Below are 23,936 nucleotides of genomic sequence, written 5' to 3'. Positions count from 1 at the left end.
TTTTTTTCCTTTGCACCGCATTCTCATCAGAGGCAGAGTTAGGCGGGTCTTCACGGAACGCAGTTGGGGGAAAAGTTCATTGTACTACTGTAAATAACAGACACACTTATTGCTAGTGTGCCATTGGTTGAGCTACAGCATGCCAATGGTGGAACGCGTGCCTAAGGTTGCTGACCCCTGGTTTACACTGATAATCCAATACTGATTTCTTCTTACATTTAGTTTTTCTCCTTAGATTGTAAATATCTTCAGACAGCTGTTCCCACCACTTTTATCAATTATTCACATGAATGTCAGGGTTCATTTGTCAATATGTCCGATCCAGTGCTTTTGGTGAATATCAGATTAGCACATCCCTAGTTACAGACACTGAATGAGCTTTGGCTACCTTGTGTGTGTGTGTGTGTGTGTGTGTGTGTGTGTGTGTGTGTGTGTGTGTGTGTGTGTGTGTGAGTGTGTGTGAGTTTGTCATGCAGTAGAGCTGGTGGCGTCTCCTGGGGGTCTTCTCGCAGTACATGACATGACACAGATTTCAGCAGCAGTGAACAGATGGCTGAGCGTGTTAGCATGCCTGTAATGTGCCAGGGGTCAGGGGGGGCTGTTCAACCAGTCAGGAGACATCATACATCCAAATGAGCACCCTAACCTGTTGCTACTTAAGCACACACTTTCAAATCAAGTGATACAAATAAAAAATACAAAAAGATCTCTTCACTTCTTGCAATCGCAATTTTTATTTTATTTATTTATTTATTTGACAGGGACATTGCACAACAAATGTGTTGCACAGACCAGAGATAGCTACAAGCTAATTTTCATTTGTAGTCCCTGGGCAGAGGCAAAGTGAGAGCAGGTATATGCAGTGGATGATGAGCATTCCTACTAAAACGGTCATTCACAATATAAAATACAGATAAAATACAAATACAGCACCAACACAAGGATCACCTCAACATCACCTTCAATATTTACAGTATGTACAATTATTACAGTTTTTTTATTTATTTTTTTTACTTTTATTATTGCCTACCTAAAATTTTAACAGTACCCTAGTTTACCAGGTTTGTATTAATGATCACAAATCTGACCGTCTTTCAACCACTTCTTGAGGTTAACTTTAAACTGTTGCAAAGTAACACTCTCTCAAACAACAACTGGCAACAAATTCCACATCCCTGCGGCTTTCACAGAAAAGCAGTTCTGCCCAAAAGTAGAGGACCTAAAGTTAACATAACAATCTCCTCTGGAAGAGGCTCGCGTAGTTCTAATACCTGCCTCTTCACAAGGTTTCACAAACTTTCTCAGGGACTGTGGGGCCAAATTATAAAGAATCTTGTTTACTAACGAAATTGTCAAACGTTAATAATTTATATTTCTTCACAATGTTACAGTAATGGTGTGAAAAAGGTTTTTTATCTAAAATTTTAAGTGCCTGCTTGTACAAGCTTTGAAGCGGCTGTAACGCAGAATTGTTTGAAAGAGTCCAATTTGTGATGCAGTAAGTAAGATGAGAAAATATCATCGCATGCATATAAAGCTTAGCAGCATCTGTGCTCATTTGAGGACGAATATATCTAAACTGTGATAAATTAAATTTTACAGTTTTTATCAATTTTGAAACTTCTCCGTGAACCATCACCTTAGCGTGGTGGAGAGGTTTGTGTGTCTCTGTGAACCTGAGGGCTGTGTTGTCTGGAGCTTTGTGCTCCTGGTAGGGTCTCCCAAGGCAAAGTGGTCTCAGGTGAGGGGCCAGACAAAGAATGGTTCAAAAACCCCAATGAAAAAGCTAAGCAGAGATGGAGTGACCCTGCCCGGAGGAAGCCCGGGGCCCCCGTCTGGAGCCAGGCCCAGACGGCGGGCTCGTCGGCGAGCGCCTGGTGGCCGGGTTTGCCACGGAGCCCGGCCGGGCACAGCCCGAACAAGCTACGTGGCAACTCCCTCTCCATCCCATGGGCCCACCACCTGTGGGAGGAACTGTTGGGGTCGGGTGCGATGCCACATGGGTGGCAGTGAAGGTCAGGGGCCTCGACGGACCAGACCCGGGCGGCAGACGCTGGCTCTGGGGGCGTGGAACGTCACCTCTCTGTGGGGAAGGAGCCGGAACTGGTGCGGGAGGTGGAGCGCTACCGGTTAGATCTGGTGGGGCTTACCTCTACGCACAGTCTTGGTTCTGGAACCATACTCCTGGATAGGGGTTGGACTCTTTTCTTCTCCGGAGTTGCCCAGGGTATGAGGCGCCGGGCGGGTGTGGGGATACTCACAAGCCCCCGGCTGAGCGCCGCTGTGTTGGAGTTTACCCCGTGGACGAGAGGGGGTCGCCTCCCTACGCCTGCGGGTTGTGGGGGAAAACTCTGATTGTTGTTTGTGCATATGCACCAAACAGGAGTTCGGAGTATTCGGCCTTCTTGGAGACCTTGACTGGAGTCCTGCATGGGGCTCCAGTGGGGGACTCCATTGTTCTGCTGGGGGACTTCAACGCACACGTGGGCAATGATGGAGACACCTGGAAAGGCGTGATTGGGAGGAACGGCCTCCCTGATCTAAACCAGAGTGGTTGTTTGTTGTTGGACTTCTGTGCTAGTCATGGATTGTCTATAACGAACACCATGTTCGAACATAGGGATGTTCATAAGTGTACCTGGTACCAGAGCACCCTAGGCCGAAGGTCAATGATCGATTTCATAATCGTTTCATCTGATCTGAGGCCGTGTGTTTTGGACACTCGGGTGAAGAGAGGGGCAGAGCTGTCAACCGATCACCATCTGGTGGTGAGTTGGGTCAGAGGGTGGGGGAAGACTCTGGACAGACCTGGTAAGCCCAAACGTGTAGTGCGGGTAAATTGGGAACGTCTGGAGGAGGCCCCTGTCCGACAGACTTTCAACTCACACCTCCGGCGGAGCTTTTCGTGCATCCCTGTGGAGGCTGGGGGCATTGAACCCGAGTGGACAATGTTCAAAGTTTCCATTGCTGAAGCTGCGGCGAGGAGCTGTGGTCTTAGGGTCTTAGGTGCCTCAAGGGGCGGTAACCCACGAACACCGTGGTGGACACCGGTGGTCAGGGAAGCCGTCCGACTGAAGAAGGAGTCTTTGAAGGATGAAGGACTCCGGAGGCAGTTGCAGGGTACCGAAGGGCCCGAAGGGCTGCAGCCTCTGCCGTGAAAGAGGCAAAGCAGCGGGTGTGGGAGAAGTTTGGAGAAGACATGGAGAAGGACTTTCGGTCGGCACCAAAGTGCTTCTGGAAAACTGTTCGCCACCTCAGGAGGGGGAAGCGGGGAACCATCCAAGCTGTGTACAGTAAGGATGGGACACTGTTGACCTCAACTGAGGAGGTAATAGGGCGGTGGAAGGAGCACTTTGAGGAACTCCTGAATCCGACTAATACGCCCTCTATGTTAGAGGCAGAGCTGGAGGATAATGGGGGATTGTCGTCGATTTCCCAGGCGGAAGTCACTGATGTAGTCAAACAACTACACAGTGGCAAAGCCCCGGGATTGATGAGATCCGTCCAGAAATGCTCAAGGCTCTGGGTGTGGAGGGGGCTGTCCTGGTTGACACGCCTTTTCAACATTGCGTGGAAGTCTGGGACGGTGCCAAAGGAGTGGCAGACTGGGGTGGTGGTTCCCCTTTTTAAAAAGGGGACCAGAGGGTGTGTGCCAATTATAGGGGTATCACACTTCTCAGCCTCCCTGGTAAAGTCTACTCCAAGGTGCTGGAAAGGAGGGTTCGGCCGATAGTCGAACCTCGGGTTGAGGAGGAACAATGCGGATTCCATCCTGGTCGTGGAACAACGGACCAGCTCTTCACTCTCGCAAGGATCCTGGAGGGAGCCTGGGAGTATGCCCAACCGGGTCTACATGTGTTTTGTGGATTTGGAGAAGGCGTATGACCGGGTCCCCGGGAGATACTGTGGGAGGTGCTGCGGGGAGTATGGGGTGAGGGGGTCTCTTCTCAGGGCCATCCAATCTCTGTATGACCAAAGTGAGAGCTGTGTCCGGGTTCTCGGTAGTAAGTCGGACTCGTTTCAGGTGAGGGTTGGCCTCCGCCAGGGCTGCGCTTTGTCACCAATCCTGTTTGTAGTATTTATGGACAGGATATCGAGGCGTAGTCGGGGTGGGGAGGGGTTGCAGTTTGGTGGGCTGGGGATCTCATCGCTGCTCTTTGCAGATGATGTGGTCCTGATGGCATCATCGGCCTGCGACCTTCAGCACTCACTGGATCGGTTCGCAACCGAGTGTGAAGCGGTTGGGATGAGGATCAGCACCTCTAAATCTGAGGCCATGGTTCTCAGCAGGAAACCGATGGAATGCCTTCTCCAGGTAGGGAATGAGTCCTTACCCCAAGTGAAGGAGTTCAAGTACCTTGGGGTTGTGTTCGTGAGTGAGGGGACAATGGAGCGGGAGATTGGTCGGAGAATCGGCGCAGCGGGTGCGGTATTGCATTCAATCTATCGCACCGTTGTGACGAAAAGAGAGCTTAGCCAGAAGGCAAAGCTCTCGATCTACCGGTCAGTTTTCGTTCCTACCCTCACCCCCCACCCTTGCGTCGAAAGGAGCCAGTTGAGGTGGTTCGGGCATCTGGTAAGGATGCCCCCTGGGCGCCTCCCTAGGGAGGTGTTCCAGGCACGTCCAGCTGGGAGGAGGCCTCGGGGAAGACCCAGGACTAGGTGGAGGGATTATATCTCCAACCTGGCCTGGGAACGCCTCGGGATCCCCCAGTCGGAGCTGGTTAATATTGCTCGGGAAAGGGAAGTTTGGGGTCCCCTGCTGGAGTTGCTCCCCCCGCGACCCGACACCGGATAAGCGGACGAAGATGGATGGATGGATGGATGGATGGATCAATTTTGAAATATGCTTTTTAAACGATAGTGTCCTATCCAACACTACACCTAAATACTTGACCAACTCAACTTCCTGAATCCTTGTACCTTTTACCACAATTTCTGGCGCATAGTAAAACGTATTCCTTATTGAAAAGAACATGCTGACTGTTTTACTAAAATGTAATGTCAAGCATGATTGTACCATCCAATCTGAGATTTTTCCCATCGCTCCCTGGAGCACAGCTGCTGCTTTTTGACCTGAGTTTGCATGGAAATATATCACTGCATCATCGGCGTACATTTGTACATGAATGTCAGGACAGATAGCTGGAAGATCATTTATAAAAACACTGAACAAAAGAGGGCCCAGAATGGATCCTTGTGGCACCCCAACTGGGCAGTCCAAAAAAGAAGACATAGTGCTCTTAATTCTTGTGCAGTGCTTCCTATTCTCTAAATATGATTTAAACCATCGTAATGTCTTGTTAGAAATATTGTGAGTGGACAATTTAGCGATGTCCTTGGTTTTATTCGGACTAGGGACCTTTGTCAAAGAAAGGCAAATGTTCCACAAAAAATATCTCCTAAAAAAAATGAAAACCAAGATTTCTTTCCTAGATAACGTGTATGACTAGTGGTTATTGTACATTGCTGATAAAGATGTGCAGACACAAAAATATTGTGCAATTACTGTATCTCAGCCCAAATAATCACATGTAAAAACCTCTCATCTCCCCGTGCCCTAGATCACTATAAGTTATTCTGTATTTTTGCATTAGAGAAGTGTGTTTCAGAGTGCAAAACACAATTTGCATTTCAGATTTACCCATCGATCAATCATTGATCTTCTGTGTGTGTAAGTGAACTTCAAGGGATTTGTCATTTACCATACCAGCTCCCAATGGAGGAAATCTCTCTTGTTTGGCAGTAAACAAACACTGTAACATGTAAAAATGCAGCGTTCTTCTTTCAGCTCATTATTTAGTTTTTTTGTTTTTACGGCGTAAAACTTCACCATTTAAATTCAGTCTTACTGCGCGTATCAGCATTGTTTCCAGCAGCAGCAGGAAGCTGTTTTAAAAATGCTCTCTATCTTGAGGCAGCAGGAAGTGATCACGCCATTGACCAACAAAAACCTGGTCTAAAGTCATTAACGCAGCATTTCATTGTTATTTTAACAGCGTAAACACACCCTATGCTTGTTACACACACAGGGACATTCACCAGCACACAAAACGTGCAAAAGATTAAAAATATAAATATTACAATGTAAAAAAAATGTCGGTGGAATAGTGCTCGTGCCATATATGATCTGCTTGCGCACTTTCACTTCACGCACAAGCAGATCAGTTTCTTCTCCTGAACATCTCTCCTTCCTGCTCAGCAAATCCTCCATCATAATAGCAATGCTCCAAGGTCCAAACGCGCCTGGCTTTTAAAGGGAATGGGAGATGATCTCTGATTGGTTGATTGCATGTTACGCCCAAAACACACCTCTGATTAATGAAGACACTAAGTACAACCCTTTTAAAACATGCGCATGGACCCTTTATTCCCCCATCAAAAGCAAAATCCACTCTTGCAGCAAGCAAAAGTGGATTTGGACACGCCCTAAACACACCTGCACCAGGCGCTTTACGCCGTGCGCTTAGATCGTTAAAATAGGGCCCAAGCTATCTCTGTTTTTCTGATGTCATGTTAATTGAATGAGGCCAAGAGGTTCTCCTCATGACCACAGCTAGTAATTTCAATAAAGATACTGCCATAATACTATGGGTCTGTTGCAGTGTGATCATACCTTGTATAGTACAGTTATATTGAGTATTGTCCCACATCTGTGTACTATAGGGTGTTCATAATCAATTCCTACAAATTTAAATGAGAGGCTTTGTTCTGCATTCTAAATTTCTTCTTATGTTTATCAAAATCGTAGCATGTCTTGTGTGAGCAAAATATTTAAAGGCAAAAATAATTTGCAAGCTGAAAGCCAACTCTGCTGTTTTCTGTACATATCTTTCCAGGAAAACAGATAATTGCCCGCATTACTGTACCTCTCTGATGAGTCAATTCACACTCCAGCAGGCAGGAAACCTTGAGGGCATTTTGCCATTTTCATTCTCCCTTTTGAGGATAAAAATCTCTAGTTTGGAAGCAAATCTTCCCAAAAATGAATGCAGTCTTTTGCCACTCACTTGCATCCCCCCTTCTTGTTTTTCTGCCATCTGCTCAATGAAAGGTTATAAATGTGTGATAGTGATAGAAGTGGTCGAGACCTGAGAGGAAACAGAAAACCAAAACTCTGCATGCTTGAGACAAAAAGAGACAACCCTTAGTTTTAAGGAAAAATTACATTTTATATCATAGCTGTGCAGACAGAATGACACACAAGAGGGATCCAAACTTGGATCAATAGATCAATATTTCATCCTCTTATTCAGCTCTAGTAGACTTCTCTGTTGAGCCCTTTCCTCTTCACAGCCCTCTTTCTGGGGTCAATTTTCTCTTCTTCTCTCACAGATAAGTTAAGAAATATCTCAGACTGCAGTAGATAACAGATGCTCCGTGTGAACTTACAGTGTAGTGTGTACAGGTGTGTGCCTGACTGCACTTTAAGCCACTGGAGATGGTCACAGTGCTGCAGAACTACGGCATTGTTAACTTTTCACAGGGTGCTTTCAAGGTTAGGCCATTTGTTGAGAGAAAATAAGCGCAGAGAGCTGCTAAATACAACTAAGCTTTAAAAAGCACATATTGACTGGCAGGACTCAGACAACTGAGAGGAAGCACCATAAATGAAAACAGAGAAGCGGACGGACGGAGCACTAATCTGCTGCAGGAAAAAAGAAATTGGCCTCATAACCACAGGAAGCCGGTTAATACCACTGAGCCGTGCCAACAGAAATATGATTTTGTCAGTTTCTCCCAATATCAGACAAATGTCTTACTTGTTGTTAGATTCACAAGCTGGGCTACACCATGCATGCTGCCCTCTAAAATGATGAGGTGAGCAAAGCTCTGCTATTTCCTCTGAGAGTTTTTCTACATTGTTCTGTACCCAGCTGATTGGCAGCCAGTACATTTTCTAGTACAATGTGTAAGATGCAGGGCTTTTTATATTGGCTGTGTTTGAGTGTGTGCTTGAATACACTATTATTATCTTAACTTGTGTATTCTGTGATAAAAACAATTGTAATCTTTTGTTTTGCTCTTAATTAACAGAATTTCCTTTAAGATAAAGGTACAAATGAGTCATGATCTGTACACTTATATTAATGCTTCTTGGGGCATTAGAAATCCAAACTACATTGAATGAAGCTGCAACTTTTCTGTCCCCCAAACCTGAGAAATCATATTTCACTCAATCAGCCACAGACATTGTTGTGGCGAAACTTGTAATGAAACCTATTTCAGCCATCTGCTTTAAGGCATTGCTCTAACCCGCCTAAAATAATTTTGTTTGTCCAGGACTGGGTTTCTGTCATGAGTTTCATGCCACACACACTGTTTCAGCCTATTTCTCACCTCAATTGAATTAACTCTTCATTTTCCTGACAATGAATATACTTTGAATCTATCTGAGAGCAGCCAGTCATATTGCACAATGGATTGGAAAGGTGTGTTTGGCAGTGCAGAGCACCAGACAGACAAAAAAACAACAAGTTTGAGACTTAAAGCATAACGTTTATGACTTATACTTGACTCCCGGACACCATAGACGCAACTTGAGACATTTTTTTTTTTTTTAAGATTATTTTTTGGGGCTTTTCCCTTTAATAAGTAGTGACAGTGGTTAGACAGGAAAGGGGGAGAGAGATGGGGGATGACACGCAGCAAAGGGCAGCAGGTCGGATTCGAACCTTACTGGGTGAGCTAGAGGACGCCCCACATCTTGAGACTTACATGTGACTTGCGAAACAACGTCTCTGTGCCACCTCTGTCAAATATTTTATATTGGGCTCCTGGGTAGCTCACCTGGTAGAGCATGCGCCCATATATAGAGATTTACTCCGCGACAGGTATGACTCCGCCCTGCAGCCCTTTGCTGCATGTCATTCCCCCTCTCTCTCCCCCTTCATGTCTTCAGCTGTCCTATACAAATAAAGGCCTAAAATGCCCCCAAAAATTATCTTTAAAAAAAATAATATATATATATATATATATATAGTATATCATTTTTGATAAAAGACATATATTGCATAGTCTATAAAATATCAGAAAATAGAAATAGAATCGATTGGTTGACTTTTTAATAAGTGTTGCAGCTCTATAGTAAACAGGTCTATCAGTGTGTTTCAAAAACACAATAATGATCTAGCCCCACAAATGAGTACAACCACCTTCTTATCAAACACATTTATCTGCTTGCTGTCGAATCACACAGCAAACTTTTCACTCTAAAATAATTGGCAAGGTTTATGGAGGAACTTTTAATGCCCTACCTCCCTCCCTCTTTCAGAAAAAAGAAAACCTGCCTCTATTGATTTCCCTTTACTTTGTGACCAAAATAGTGCAGTGTGCTGAGTCCCTTGTGTGTGCTGAGCAGTCGGAAGCAGGCTGTGGGCTGTGAACGGAGTAGAAGGGAGATGACAGCGCGTGAGTCTGTGAGAGCCTCCCATGGCAGCCGGTCCCAGACGAGGAGGCCAAATAAACAACGAGCGAGCAAAACACAGAGCCATGCCTTGAGCCCGGAGAGAGAAAATAGAAATAGGGACAGGAGAGAGCTCGGGAATAGGATGACACAGCGTGCACAGGCTTCCGGAGAGGGTAATGAGTTTGGCTAGGTTCCCATCAAATGCTGCACCGCACGGAGAGAGAGGGATAAATGCTTCTAGTTGGGACAAAAAAATGTCCCCATCCCTTCATCTTTTGTCCCTAGAAAATAAGTCTATTGTTGCTTCTGCAACAGAGGAACTAAAATCCAATTACATGTGATGGCTATAGATGCTGCAGCAGAAATGCAACCACACTCCTGCTGTTTACTGTCACTATTGACTTCTGAATCTTATGGTTATGCCATTTGAGCCTAAGGGTACATAATCCCATTGCCCAGTATGAAGTACAAATGAAGAGAGATGAAGAGGCATTAGTAATATTGACCATATTCACCAATCAATATCCATTTGTGCTTCTTTTATGGGGGCATCTGGGTGAAGTGGCTCCTGCAGTGACCCTTCTCTCTCTCCTTATTCTTCGCTCTTTCTTTCCTTCTTGCCACTTCCTGCTTCTACTCTTTACTCATCCAATACAGAGGGTCTCTACCAGCTGGGGGGTCCACGCTGCCCCCCTCAGAGCAGCATTGAAGGACTGGAGGAAATAGAGGTAGGATCATTATGAACAGCCTCTCAGTATAGTCAGCAGTACCCAGTTATTTGTTTTGCTTTGTGGCCCCACTGCTTTCACAGAATGCTGCCTCTATTCTTTCACTCCTTTTATGTCTCTCTTTTTTAAGTCTCTTTTTTCAACTCTACCTGAACCCTTTTGCAGAGGAAATGTAAGACGCATGTGCTGCTGCTAGTGGTGCATGGGGGAAACATCTTGGACACAGCAGGCGGAGACCCCAGCACAAAGGCTGGCGATGTGGCCACCTTGACGTCAGTGCTGGATAAGGTGACGTGGGCGCATTTCAAGGCCGCCGCCGAACACGTGAAGATCCAGCTGGTGCCATGTCCGGCCGTGTGTGCTGAAGCCTTCTCCCTGTTGTCCAAGTGAGTGCTGTTGCCAGAACAGGGAGGCCTCATTGGCCCCGTTTACACTTGTCATTTCAAGTGTTTAAAAGTCTTTTGTTTGTCCCTCCAGTATAATTCCAGAGGCTTGAATAATCTACATCAACAAGCATTAAAGCTGGCCCAAAAGCTTAGACCCTTTATTCACCTTGTTCATAGCCCAGGTTGTCCTTCTATCCCTGGGTAGCAGAAGGAGCTATGATCACATTATCCCATTTAAAGTGTGACAGGTTATGTTCCCACGCCATTTATTTCCCAAAACGCTCCAAGAAAAGGAGACACCTGTTGCATACCGTGAAGTATCACAGAACAGACAAATAACTGATAGTTGCGCCCAAGGTATTTTGACTATTCACACAAGGTATTAAGATGGATAATAGTTATTTCCTTTAATTTGTTATTCAACTGTCCATGTGTCAGCTTCAGCCAGATCACAAATCTGATTGCATCTATCATGCTTTTCCAGAGCTGCATGCAAATCTAATATTTGTAGGTGGTACTACTGCATCTGAAGATGTTCAGTAACTCCAAAACATGCCAGAGGAATGATTTGTGCTGAAAACAGTTTACCTAGCTGGCTAACAACTATCCATTTAATTAACACGAACACATGGATAGGCTATGAGCGAGACATTATTGCACATTATGGTATGATTTCTGCATGTCAACAGCTAATGAGTTTGCTGTTCCTGCCTTCTTCCTGTCGCTTTTAATGCAACAGGAAGAAATACTGCTAATTTCAGTGCCATTATGTGTACACTGTAAGTGACTACTTCCACAGGCTGCTTACTGACGTAGTTACACTTGGGAGGTTTGATGGAAAGGCTCTGCTCTCAGCTCTCAAAGAATCCGGGCATCGCCATTGGAAATGGACACATGAACATTAAAGTGATGGTTCGGAGTAATTTCACCCTAGGGTCCTTTGCACCATGACCTTGAGCCAAACATCCCCCCAGAAGCTTTTTTCAACTGGGTCAAACATTGGGAGAGTTAGCGTAGCAAATAGCTTAGCGCAGGGGCTAATGGATCCACGTTTGTATGATACCAAACTTCTACACTAGTACAAATAGGTTATGCACTCATAAAACGATGGATTGGAAAGTTTGTAAGTACACCAGAAGTTTATGAACACTTGCCTGCTCTCTTCTGCTCTCTGTTGCTGCTGCTGCTACCTGCAGTTAGACGAGTGCTTAGGGCCGTCTACAAATTACTACACCGAAAAGAGATACAACAAAAATATTTATTAATTTAATGATTAAATAAGGTAATGTCTCCAAACTTACCTCATTTATTACTTGTCTCCTGCTAGTTATACTACAGCACTTAGTTAAAAAAAAAAGTTAAATTAATAAATATTTTTGTTGCATCTCTTTTCGGTATTGTAATTTGTAGACGGCTCTAAGCACTCGTCTTACAGCAGCAACAACAGCAGAGAGCAGAAGCCAGCAGGCAAGTGTTATTTACATAAACTTTTGGTGTACTTACAAACTTTCCAATCCATCGTTTTATGAGTACCATAACCTATTTGTACTACAGTAGACGTTTGGTATCATTTCGGCATTATTAGTGGGGTCATTTACGAGATACAAACGTGGGTCCATTAGCCCCTGCGCTAAGCTATTCAGCTGATAACGCTACTCTACGCTAACTCTCCCAATGTTAGACCCAGGTGGAAAAAGCTTCTGGGGGGTGTTTGGCTTGAGGTCATGGTGCAAAGGACCCTAGGGTGAAATTACTCCGAACCATCACTTTAAATCTTAATTAAATTCAACAAATAACAAAAGCTTCACACGTAACGAAGGAGGTTGGGGTGGCTGAGGGAGCTATGGAATGAGCAGAGTAATAGTGAGAAGCGTTGGGTTATATTGGCCGTGCTGTACACCTGCATGAATGTGATTGGAAGTTACTAGGCAGCTGGTGAATGATTGTGAAGCATGAATGGAACAGCTAATGGAAAGACCACTTCAGTGCTCTGCCTGAACTCTATGCTGCACGGGCTCTTTTCACAGAAGAGAGCTTCACATGTCAGAGTAGGAAAAACAGCTGTGAACAAGTCAATATAATGAGGGTGAATTCCATTTAGCTGCTTCAGTTTCAGCGTCCTAGTATTGTGCATGGTGGCTCACTGTCACACGGCAATGGCTTACTGTGACATTTAAAGAGAACAGAGTTGATGCTATTAGAAACGTCTGTGCTTACATTATTTATATCATTTAATTATTCTATTTCCCCCCTTTTTTTTCTTTCTCCCTTGCAATTATCGCTTTACTCATACACATGTACACACACTATCAACACCATCCACACTTATGCATAACATGTTTTTCCAACTCCCTTCAAAGACGAAAACCATGATCACCCAATATGAATCGTAGATCATTCTACCCAGTTACTAATAATACATCCTTGTGTTTGTCAACTGTCCTGTCCAGTCCCGTCTTGTCAGTTCTGTTATTGTCCTGTCTCACTTCCCTCTGTTGTTCTGTTCATCACCTTGTTGTGTTTTATGTGTTATGTGTTACGCTCCGTGCGTAGTGCTTTAATCGCCCCTGCCCTTATATTGATCCAGGGTCTCACTAAAACAGGGTGAATGGTCACGGTGGGGCTACCGTTAATGCACTGAATGTAATTCTAAATCTGAATGTGACATACTGTGTATATAAAAAAATATTGCTCTATAATAAAAATAAAGTTGTCCTCCGAAGAAGGGGGGTGGTGGTAGGAAAAAAAAAACGTCTGTGCTTTCCTACCATACGTCAACATGCCCAATGTGAAAAAAGCTCTTTTCTTTGCTGTTGACATCACATATCGATTTGATTCGCCCAAGATGTATAAAATAGCGTAATTGCTTCCCTTATTGGTTTTTATGACGTTTTAGTCTCCTGCTTCTGTTGTGTTATTCTTTTCAACCGACATTCTCACTAGTTTGACAGACAGCTCTAATTACTATTAAGCAGTATGATACAGACTTCACAGGACTTGCCTGCCCAGTATGAATGCATGCCTGCAAGAATTATAGAAATAATTTAGAAATATGCCCAGTTGGCTAAGGTAGTGAAGGTTAATTGAGAATATATATTGACCCCGAAACAGCCAGTGCAATGTTATAATTCTAATAATTAGTATGCTGATGACATTTCTCAGCCCCTGGAAGCATGTGGCCATGTGGAATATTTAACTCCTAACCTTTTTAAATGCTGTTGTTTTTAATTGTTCATTCTCCCGTCAAGTCCTTGACATGGCAAGATAAATGACTAAATGACATTATACATTTCACTGTACGCTACAGTACACTGATCCTGAATGAGGCCTCTGCAAGGAATGTGTTTGATCATCTGTTTGTCTAATAAGCTACTGTTACTTTGTATTCAGGATTCATTAATGGTATTAATTTCAGAGTGGGAGTTAATTATGGATGTTAGTACAGCACCTCAGTGATGAACAGCAGTCAGTACTGTAGATGAGTCTTCCCTCATGATAAATAATACAGTTTTAGCGTCATTAAAGCTCACGTCTTATTCCTTGCTGGAAGATATTTCTGAGATGCAGGAGGTAAACATATGTCTGCATTCATGTGCTTGCTCTTTCTCATGTGCTGCATGTGTGCAGAGCGCTGCTTAGGCGTAACTAATGATTTAATGTCACATTTAATGCCACATGTCCCAGTGGTCACCAGTTTTATCTTTGACACCGCCACTTAGTTTTCGCTGCTCTCCAATTATATGCTGAGGATGTTTTGTCTAAATTATCACTAATCACCGTGGCTGAGAGAATGCGTTTGGCAGTCAAATCAAGGCTTCTGTCTGGTTTTGTGATTGACGTTAGCAGGAGGGAGGTAGTGACTGGAAGCAAGACGAGTGTAAAGTGGTTTGAGCTCTGAAGCTGCTCGGCAGCTTGACGTCCGCTTAGCTTTCACCACATCCAGAGATGAAATATTGAAAACAACATCTTTTCATGGGAATTGAGCAGAACTGAGTTACAGCACTGTGTCTCAATTGCCTGCTCTTGTGTGTGCTGACACATGCACAATGCATAACATTTTGATTGAAAAGAGATTGATTCATATTAAAACGCTATGTCACAAAGGACCAAAGCTGTCTCATTATTGGTAAAAAAATGGTAAAATAAAATGGTAAAAAAAATTAAATAAAAAAAGATAAATAAAGAAATGCACAAGCCAAATAATTCAGAAACAGGTTAGGCAATGGGTAGTCTATATCCACATTATTTCTGTTATAACCTGACTGATACAGGACTTTCAAGGCCGATATTGATATTTTGGAGCTTAACAAATCTAATAACAATATACTGGCTGATAATAATTTTATTCTATGTAATGGCAACACTGTTTCTAAATGCCCTCAAACGTAGTTTGGCATTTCTGTTACTTATTGTCCGACATATATAGACACATATAGACCTAATATCCACCAGTAGAGCTAGATAGAACTAATAATCCACCGTCTAGCCCTAATTTATAATAAGTGAGAGAGAGATACAACATTCTGCTTATTAACAGCTTGTTGAAAATCTCCTGAAAACAATGAGAAGTGAATATGTGTTTTAGCTCTCCAGTGAAATTAGACAAAACATACTTATGCCCAGATAGCTGCAGGTCCTCTCTCATAATACGTCAGTAGGCATTTATACACACCCACACAGCAGCAAACACAACACTTATTCAGCTACACTTTCATCAGTTAACAGTGTTTGCTCTAATGACAGTGTTGGACTTGTGGGTGAGCGGAGCCTCATTTATTTGCGTGCCAACATAAACAAGGAATAGGCAGCCCCACGGGAAGGAATTGCTGCTGTGTGGGTAATTTACTCTCATTCTGGGTAACAGCTAGGCTGAAAACTGCAACGCAGAGTGGAGGTGGCAAAACCTTTTAGCGCCTTAAGACAAACTTTCACATAAACAAACCAGTTTTGACTCGGTGCTTCATAATTCCTCATGTACTGTAAGATGTCCCCATAGAGACTGAACATGGTTTTTCAGCTTGTGTTGTCCTTATTGCTGTGTGTGGGGAAGGCCTGCTGTGCTCCACCGGGCTCTGAGCGCTCATTATTAGCTCTGCCTGCTAATGAATGTACCTGGCAGTGCTGGCTAGGAGCTGGGTGTCATGACAACACACACACGTGTCATCCATAAACACACTCGCACAAATACATCCCACACAAACACAGTTGGAGCACGTCCAATTAAAAGTGACAGTAAAAAGACTCCCACATTGGTTTCCTCTCGCAGCCAACACACCAACTCTCTCACAGTTTGAAGAGAAATAAACATTTCAACTACTGAGAACTTCATCTGAGTAGCAGGAGAAAAATAAATAAAATGGATTCCTATCTTAGTAGATTCTGCATCATTTCACTGGATCAGTTTTCTATCAGGGAAAGGAGATGGAGGAGGAAGTCCACTTGTCCGTGTGCATAAATAGTGACCTCAGTTCAGGGAGATAGCGACTCATTATTCTGCCCGTCAGGACATGCTACTACTAGGGTGGCGAGGCAGCATAATAGAGTCCATCGCATGGTTATACTGCATGAGATGAGGCTGATTGGAGGTTTAATCGGCTCACTCGGCCTTATATTCTCCCCACTGTTGTTAATGGATATCTTCATCATCACATTACCATTAAACCTTGAGGAAGAGTTCTGTACATCTCTCAGTATACAATACTATGTAATTAGCCTGCCTTCAGGTGTCATTGAGTGAGTCTCTGACAGCGTTTCTAGAGAACATAACATAATTACTGGAAAAGCAATAAACTGTAAAGCTCTCTCGGTTCAAGGATGAAGGATAACCTTACAGTCGATTTAAAGCCAACTGTGGCCCATAACAAAGCAGTGAATAAGGCTTTTTGAGGTTTCTCTGTTATGTAAATGAGTCTTATAAGATGTGCACTTGACACCTCCATATGACCTCAGCATATTCTCATTTAATATCGCTTGGATTTTACTAATGAGAGCAGAGAGACGTGAACACGGTAAATGTCGCCGCTCGTGAGCGAGTGACTCACATCTTGAGACAACGGGGCCAACTCGTCATAGTGACGTGAGGCACGCTCCTCTTCCATTCAGGGCTCTGTTGATGTGCATCCTTTGAGGAGCAAAAAACCTTCCAAGTAGTAAATCTTTGCACTGATTGATGGTTGTCTGGAAGTTTATAGTTCCCGTAGCCCGGTTGGATGAACCATGCACTCAATTAATTTAAATCTACAATCATATACCATAAAACCCACAATATAGAGATAGCACTATCTTTATTTTATTTTTTTTATTTTTTTGTTATTTAACCTTTATTTAACCGGGTAGGCCGTTGAGAACAAGTTCTCTTTTGCAACGGCGACCTGGCCAAGAAAAGCATAAGCGTACAGGACAACATACAGTTACACATTCAATACAATACAGGAATACAGAATACAATAGGCTACATAAAGTGCAGGTTAAGGAGGCATTACAGAGCCGGTGCAAAGTGAGGTGTAAGTAAGATAAAGGATATGCGAAAGTGATATGGTAATAACACAATATACATGAATAGGCAGTCTATAACACTGCTGAGATGTAGTGAAGAGCCAAACAAAACAAAAACAGTTAGTGCAAATTATGATCTAGTTAGTGGTGTTGATCAGTTATAACGCAATATATATGAATAGACAGTCTCTATAAGTGCTGAAATGTAGTGAAGAGTCAATATACAGTTAGTGCAAATAGTGGACTAGGTAGTGATGTAGATTAGAAATTACATAATATGCATTAATAGACAGTCTATAAAATGCTGAGATGTAGTGAAGAGTCAATATACAGTTGGTGCAAAGTGTGGTCGAGACGATGAGGTAGGTCAGTAATATCACAGTATACAATATGTATATGATAGCAATGCAGGTGAAAATGCGAATCTGTGCAAATATGCAATGGGACGTGACAGAGATAATGGAATGCAATAATGCAATAAGGAGTGCGGAAACAGAGCATGAAAGATGGAGAACGGTTAGAAAGTACAGTGATCGGACAGGAGCTCAGACAAACGTACTTTGCAGGCAGTTAGTGAGATAAGGGTTTTGAATTTCAGGGTTTTTTGAAGTGCATTCCAATCATTTGCAACTGAGAACTGGAAAGAGTGGTGGCCAAATGAGGTGTGGGCTTTTGGGGTGACCAAGGAGATGTAACTGCTAGAGCGCAGGTTGCGGGTGGGTGAAGCTATGATGACCAGTGAGCGTAGGTACAGCGGGGCTTTGCCTAGCATGAATTTGTAAATGAGTTGGTACCAGTGAGTTAAGCGACGAGTGTGGACGGAAGCCAGATTGTGTAGCGGAAAGGATACAGTGGTATTCGAGGAGGATGGTAATCTTTTTATTGACCAAGCTTTCAAGGACTTTTGAAAGACAGGGTAAGCTAGATATGGGTCTATAGCAGTTTGGCTCAAGGGTGTCTCCCCTTTGAAGAGAGGGAGGAATTTCTGAAGATGTGAGAGACAGGTTGAACAGGTTGGTAATGGGGGAAGCAATAATATTTGCAGATAATTTTAGGAAATTAGGGTCAAGGTTGTCTTGCCCGGCTGATTTGTATGGGTCCAGATTTTGCAACTCCCTCAGCACGTCAGCTGTCAGGATAGGGGTAAATGTGAAGCGTGGTGGGGGGTGTGGACGTGTAGCTGCGGGTTTTGTAGAGCTTTTTGCTGGGGGGCCGGCCGCCAGATGCAAAGCATGACCGGCTTCAGCAAAATGCTTATTGAGGTTCTCTAATATCATAAGCTTGTTGGTGATGATATTATTACCTCAGTTTCTGACAGCAGATACACCGCTTTCCAGTTCTGCCCCGTCATCACAGCTGCAACTATTTTAATCGCCAGCATTTTAGAGAAATTTATAGTTAGGATTATTGAGATTAAATACAGCCATTAAATGCAGATGGGATTTGGATGGTTTGGTGGAGCAGCCTTTTCCAAAGCACATGTTTGTATAGACCAAGATGTTAATGATCGCCGCAAAATGAATTAAGGACCATCGATTCTGAACGGAGAATAACCTGCAGGTCGAGGACGTTCACACCTTCAAACTGCCTCTTGCGCACAGACAAACAAATCATTTATGTGCACTCTTTTGCATGTAAAACAGTGTCTGCGCCGTCTTAATTTTACTAACAAGTGCTTGCATAACCAAGTAATTATGCAACACAAATAATGAGTGTCTCACCTGACATTTGTTGAGCAGTGCAGCAGGTGTTAAACCTCTGTTCCTGTCCTGTGACTTGTGAAACTGTTCAAAGGTAGAGCTGTGTTTGGAATATAAATTGGTGCTTTTTTTCCTCAGTACCAAGTGTGTGTTTTTGGGAGTGTGTGTGAGCAGTAGTTGTTAACAAGACTCTAATAAGATCTAGGGCAGGCGACTTCAAAGCTTGGCCAAAACCCTCAGTGGCACTCAGCTGGGATGTTGGGATTTCTTACAGCTCCTAAAACAAAAAAAAGGCACCTGATAAACAAATAATCCTGGTTTGAATTATGAGTTGACCTGATTTATTTAGTATATTGTTGTTCAGAGAGTCTTCCACCTAGAGCAATACATTGCCATCTCTGTGCTTGAATTGCCTGAGCTGAATATTTCACACAGCAGCTTCTGTAGAGGGAGTGACACTGTTGTTTTGCAAATAACTGTGTGCAGTGCTGTTACTGTGATGATACAGAATATATTACAAAGGTTTCCTTTTTTACTGTTTTCTTTCAAATCTGCACGGGAGCGTCTCAAAGTGTAGAGTCTGTCTCAAAAAGCTGCCCTCGAGAGCAGCGTTCATACAGCGTGGGTCCTAACACAGGTTACATGTTGGGTGCAGTTGGGTTAGGGTTGCCCCTTGATTACATTTTTCAACTTGTAGTTTACTTGCAGAGTTGATTTACAAAATATAATTTTACATACAAGTAAGGGGAACTGTGGTCTGGGCTGTTTTTCATCCCTACTCAGACTCAGACAAACTTGTGTGTTCTCTTTTACTTCTCTATTTGTAGATATTTGGAAGAGTGAGGTTACTCTAGGTTATTGCTGGTTGACACATAGTTTCATTTTGAAGTCTTTGTACTGTTCTCGCTGAGGTGTAGCAACTCCAACTAAACAGTGAGCTAAACTCTCTCTATTCATGAACATGAAGAAAGCCTGAGTTCTTTTTATGCAGATTTATTTTCTTCACATTGTGCTGAATCCATACACATGAGATGAGTGATGAGAGACGAGAGAGTGAAACTATGAAACAAACAGCAAAATACTATAATTAGCCTCCTAATAAGCCACCTAGCTTACATGAACATTACTTTTACAGCAAAAAATCAATATGCTTCGAAGTTAACAAGGATTATATACATACAAGCCATGCTTCTGCTGGGGAGTCAACGGACATGATGCATTTTCTCTGGCGCAATGACTGTCTGCATTTCTAATGCGTTTTCTAACGTGGTGAATTCTAACGTGGTTTCCTACTTCCGGTTTTAGCGCAGTAAACAAACGTCAAAATAAGAGTCTGCATGAAGTACTTCCTGTTTTAGCTCAGTAAACAAATGTCAAAATAAGAGTCTGCATGAAACTGAAAGTATGCCAAGTTAAATGCATAAAAATTCTACTTAAATGCTTGAAGGGCAAAACACTCCCCGTCTGACCTTAAAGGTCACTATTAACTATCAAATGTCTCTGAACCTTCAGTCTTTGGGCAGAAGAAGAACAACTTCTGCCACTGGTCTCAAGAACACCTTCACAGAACCTTGGTCCGATGTCTTGAGTTCCACCTTCCTTACTTTGCCGTCCCTCCCAGGGAAGACAACTGTGATCCTTGCCATAGGCCACACATTACGTGCAGCTTGACTATTCTTCAGGAGCACAATGTCCCCTTCTTTCAGGTCCCGTTGGGCATCTCTCCATTTGGCGGCGGGCTTGCAGAGTGGGAGGAACTCCTGACGCCAGCGTGGCCAGAATCTGTCAGCGAGAGCTTGAACTTGTTTCCATTGTCTGCTGAGAAGATCATTGTCTGTGAAGTCTCCGTGCGGTGGGGTAACGCCAACCTTCTGGGTAAGTATCATTGCAGGAGACAATATAAACGGTGACTCTGGGTCAGTGGAGACTGGAACGAGAGGTCTGGCATTGATTATCGCAGCCACTTCCATCATGAGTGTGCACAAGACGTAGTGGGTAAGTTGGATGTGCTCTTGGAGCAGGATTCCATCGAGGATCCGTCTTGACAGGCCTATCATACGTTCCCATTATCCTCCCATATGGACTCAAGAAGTTCTGCACTGTGATGTCAGGTTTTTGTTGGCTTAGTCCCAGTTCCTTTGCAGCGGCTACAAAGTTTGTTCCATGTCTGATCTTATCTGCCTTGCAGGTCCCCGTATGGCAAAGAAATGTCTCAATGCATTAATGCAACTGGACGTATCTAGGGAGTCGATGATCTCGATGTGCACGGCACGGGAGCTCATGCAGCAGAAGAGCATCGCCCATCTTTTGCTTTGGGCCTGTCCACCTCTTGTACGCCTGGTGACGATTTGCCATGGTCCAAACACATCCACCTCTACATAGGTGAAGGGTGGGCATGTGTGCAAGCGTTCTGGGGGTAAGTCTGCCATGAGTTGTTCCTCTGTTCTTCGGCGTAACTTTCGGCACACTACACAGTCGTGCAAGACAGAGGCAATAAGTCGTTTTCCACCTATGACCCAGAAGCCCGCTGCTCTCAGGGCCCCTTCGGTGAGGTGGCGGCCTTGATGCTTTACCTCTTCATGATACTGTCGCACCAACAGCAAAGAAATGTGGCTGGTCTTGGGCAAGATGATTGGATTTTTTTCTTGCGTACTCAAGTCAGCGTGTTTTAATCTGCCGCCAACACAAATCAGATCACCTTCGAGAACAGGTCTGAGCTTGTGAAGGGTATTGTCTTTGGATACAGTTTGTCCAAGCTCAAGAGATGTGAGCTCTTTTGCAAAGACATCTTCCTGTGCGGCTCTGATAATGATGTGTCTCGCATGAGACAACTCATCCAGAGTACGTGGGAGGTTGCAGTGGTGCCATCCTTTACATTCACTGGACTTGTTGTGTCTGTAAGCGCTGGCTATATGGATGAGTAGGGCAATAGCCCTGGTGAGGGAGCGCATGCATGAAAAGCGCTGTAACTGCGTGGCGGTAAAGCCCCTGTTCTGAGTCTTAGTAAGAAAACTACTCACTTCAGGTCGTATATTTCCATGTCTGATTCTGGGTTAACAAGTTCAAACGTCCGGCTTGAATCCGTGTCAGATGGATTTGGTTTGTGCAAAAAAGCTGGTCCAGTGAACCACATAGTCTTTGTCAATTGGGACGCAGGAACTGACCTGGATGCATGGTCAGCCGGGTTGTCCTCTGTGTTGACGTAGAACCACTGGTTAGGTCTTGTGGACTGACGAATTTGTCGGACTCAATTGTGAACGTAGACATAGCGGCGTTTTGTCTGATTGTGAATATATCCAAGCACAACCTTGCTGTCACAATAGAACTTGATCGCATCAAACTTCAGGTCCAGTTCATCTTGGATGAGTTCAGCGACTTCCACGGCTAATACTACGCACACAATTCCAACCGAGGAATGGTAGGTTCGGACTGTGGGGCCAGCTTAGCCTTTCCTAAGATGAATCCTACTTCGACTTGTCCCTCAGCTTGAATGGTCCTGAGATATGCCACTACTCCAATGGCCTTTGTGGACGCGTCTGAAAAAACACATAGCTCTGTGTGTACAGCATTGGGAAGTGATGTTGCTGTGTATGAACGTGGGATATGCAGCTTGCTTAAGTCATGCAGTGACTCGCGCCATGCTTCCCATTGGTTCAGCTTTTGTTCTGGAAGAGGAGCATTCCAGTCGCATGCGTTGACACTGAGTTCCCTCAAGAGACTTTTGCCTTCAATAGTCACCGGTGCGACCATGCCTAAAGGATCGAATACACTATTCACTGTTGACAGAACTCCCCTGCGAGTGAAGGGTTTCTTGTGCTCTGAGACTGCGAAAGTGAAAGTGTCTGTCGTTGTCTCCCACAACAGTCCCAAGCTGCGTTGCACTGGTGTAGCTTCACCGCTAAGGTCAAGGTCTTTCAGAACTGCTCTATCCTCTGGTGCAAAGGCCTGAAGGACGTTTTCGCTGTTTGAGGCAAACTTGTGAAGCCTCAGGTTCGATTCACTGAGAGAGGCCTGCGTTCTCTGTAGGAGACTGATGGCTTCGGCTTCAGTTGGCACACTGATGAGCCCATCATCTACGTAAAAATGATGTTCGACAAACTGGACCGTGTCTTCTCCATGTTTGTGAGCACCTTCATGGATGGCTCTCCTTAGTCCATAGATGGCTACGGATGGTGACGGACTGTTGCCGAATACATGGACCCTCATCCTGTAGTCGATGATGTCCTTAGACATGTCATTGTCTCTGTACCACAAAAACCTCAGATAGTTCCTGTGGTCTCTGCGGACAAGAAAGCAGTGGAACATTTGCTGTATGTCAGCCATCACTGCTACCTGTTCCTTGCGAAAGCGGATCACCACCCCAATGAGTGAATTGTTGAGGTCTGGGCCTGACAGAAGAACACCATTTAGAGATGTGCCGAAGTACTTTGCGCTGGAGTCAAACACCACGCGGATGCTTCCAGGCTTTTGCGGGTGGTAGACTCCGAAAGTGGGCAGGTACCAACACTCTTTGTTCTCCTCTAGTGGAGGAGCCACTTCAGCATGTCTGTTGTCGAATATTTTCTTCATGAATTCTAGAAACTGGTCTCTCATCTCAGTTTTCCTCCGCAGCGTTTTCTCCAGGGAGGTGAAGCGAGTGAACACCTGTTCGCGGTTGTTGGATAAACGTTGACGGGGAACTCTAAAGGGGAGAGGAGCGACCCAGTTGTTTGACGTGTCTCTATACATTTCTTGGTCCATGATTTCCAAAAAGATTGTGTCCTCCATGGACGGTGCAGGTTTGTTGTCGGACTCAGTCTCGTTGAAGACCTGTAGTCCAAGAGCCTTCAACGATGCCTTGTGTGGTTTGTTCTTCTGCTCCCTGCTATGGGACACATGTTCAGTCAGCTTCATGAAGCCTTCACATGGTCTGAGAATAGAGGGTCGGCCATTCTCCAGCACACTTGTCTTGAACGTGCTCACGGCTGGTTTGTGTGCCCCTAGGCACATGTCTCCTACCAGGACCCATCCTAAATCCAGTCTTTGTGCAAAGGGGCTGTTGTGAGGTCCGTTCACTTGCTGTCGGATTTTATGGACCCTCACAATGTCTCTGCATAGCAAGATGAGGATTTCCGCCTTGGGGTCGAGTTCTGGTATGTGTGCCGCTACACTTCGTAGGTGTGGATGGTGACGGGCTGCATCAGGCGTTGGTATTTCAGAGCGATCAATGAGAATGTCA

At 44.3% G+C, this 23,936-nt stretch overlaps 1 protein-coding gene across 1 annotated transcript in view; it reads left to right on the top strand.

Moving 5' to 3' along the window:
- pitpnm3 (PITPNM family member 3) overlaps positions 1 to 23,936 on the top strand; it is a 140,962-nt gene that overhangs the window by 63,846 nt on the left and 53,180 nt on the right. Inside the window, exons 4-5 of the mRNA XM_028574362.1 lie at positions 10,067 to 10,137; positions 10,303 to 10,523. Coding sequence (XP_028430163.1) covers positions 10,067 to 10,137; positions 10,303 to 10,523 — 292 coding nt within the window. The remainder of the gene's footprint in view (positions 1 to 10,066; positions 10,138 to 10,302; positions 10,524 to 23,936) is intronic.

This window comes from Perca flavescens, chromosome 3, assembly GCF_004354835.1.
Source record: "Perca flavescens isolate YP-PL-M2 chromosome 3, PFLA_1.0, whole genome shotgun sequence".
In the NCBI taxonomy this organism is placed as follows: Eukaryota; Metazoa; Chordata; class Actinopteri; order Perciformes; family Percidae; genus Perca; species Perca flavescens.
This window is presented reverse-complemented; position numbering and strand designations above follow the sequence as displayed.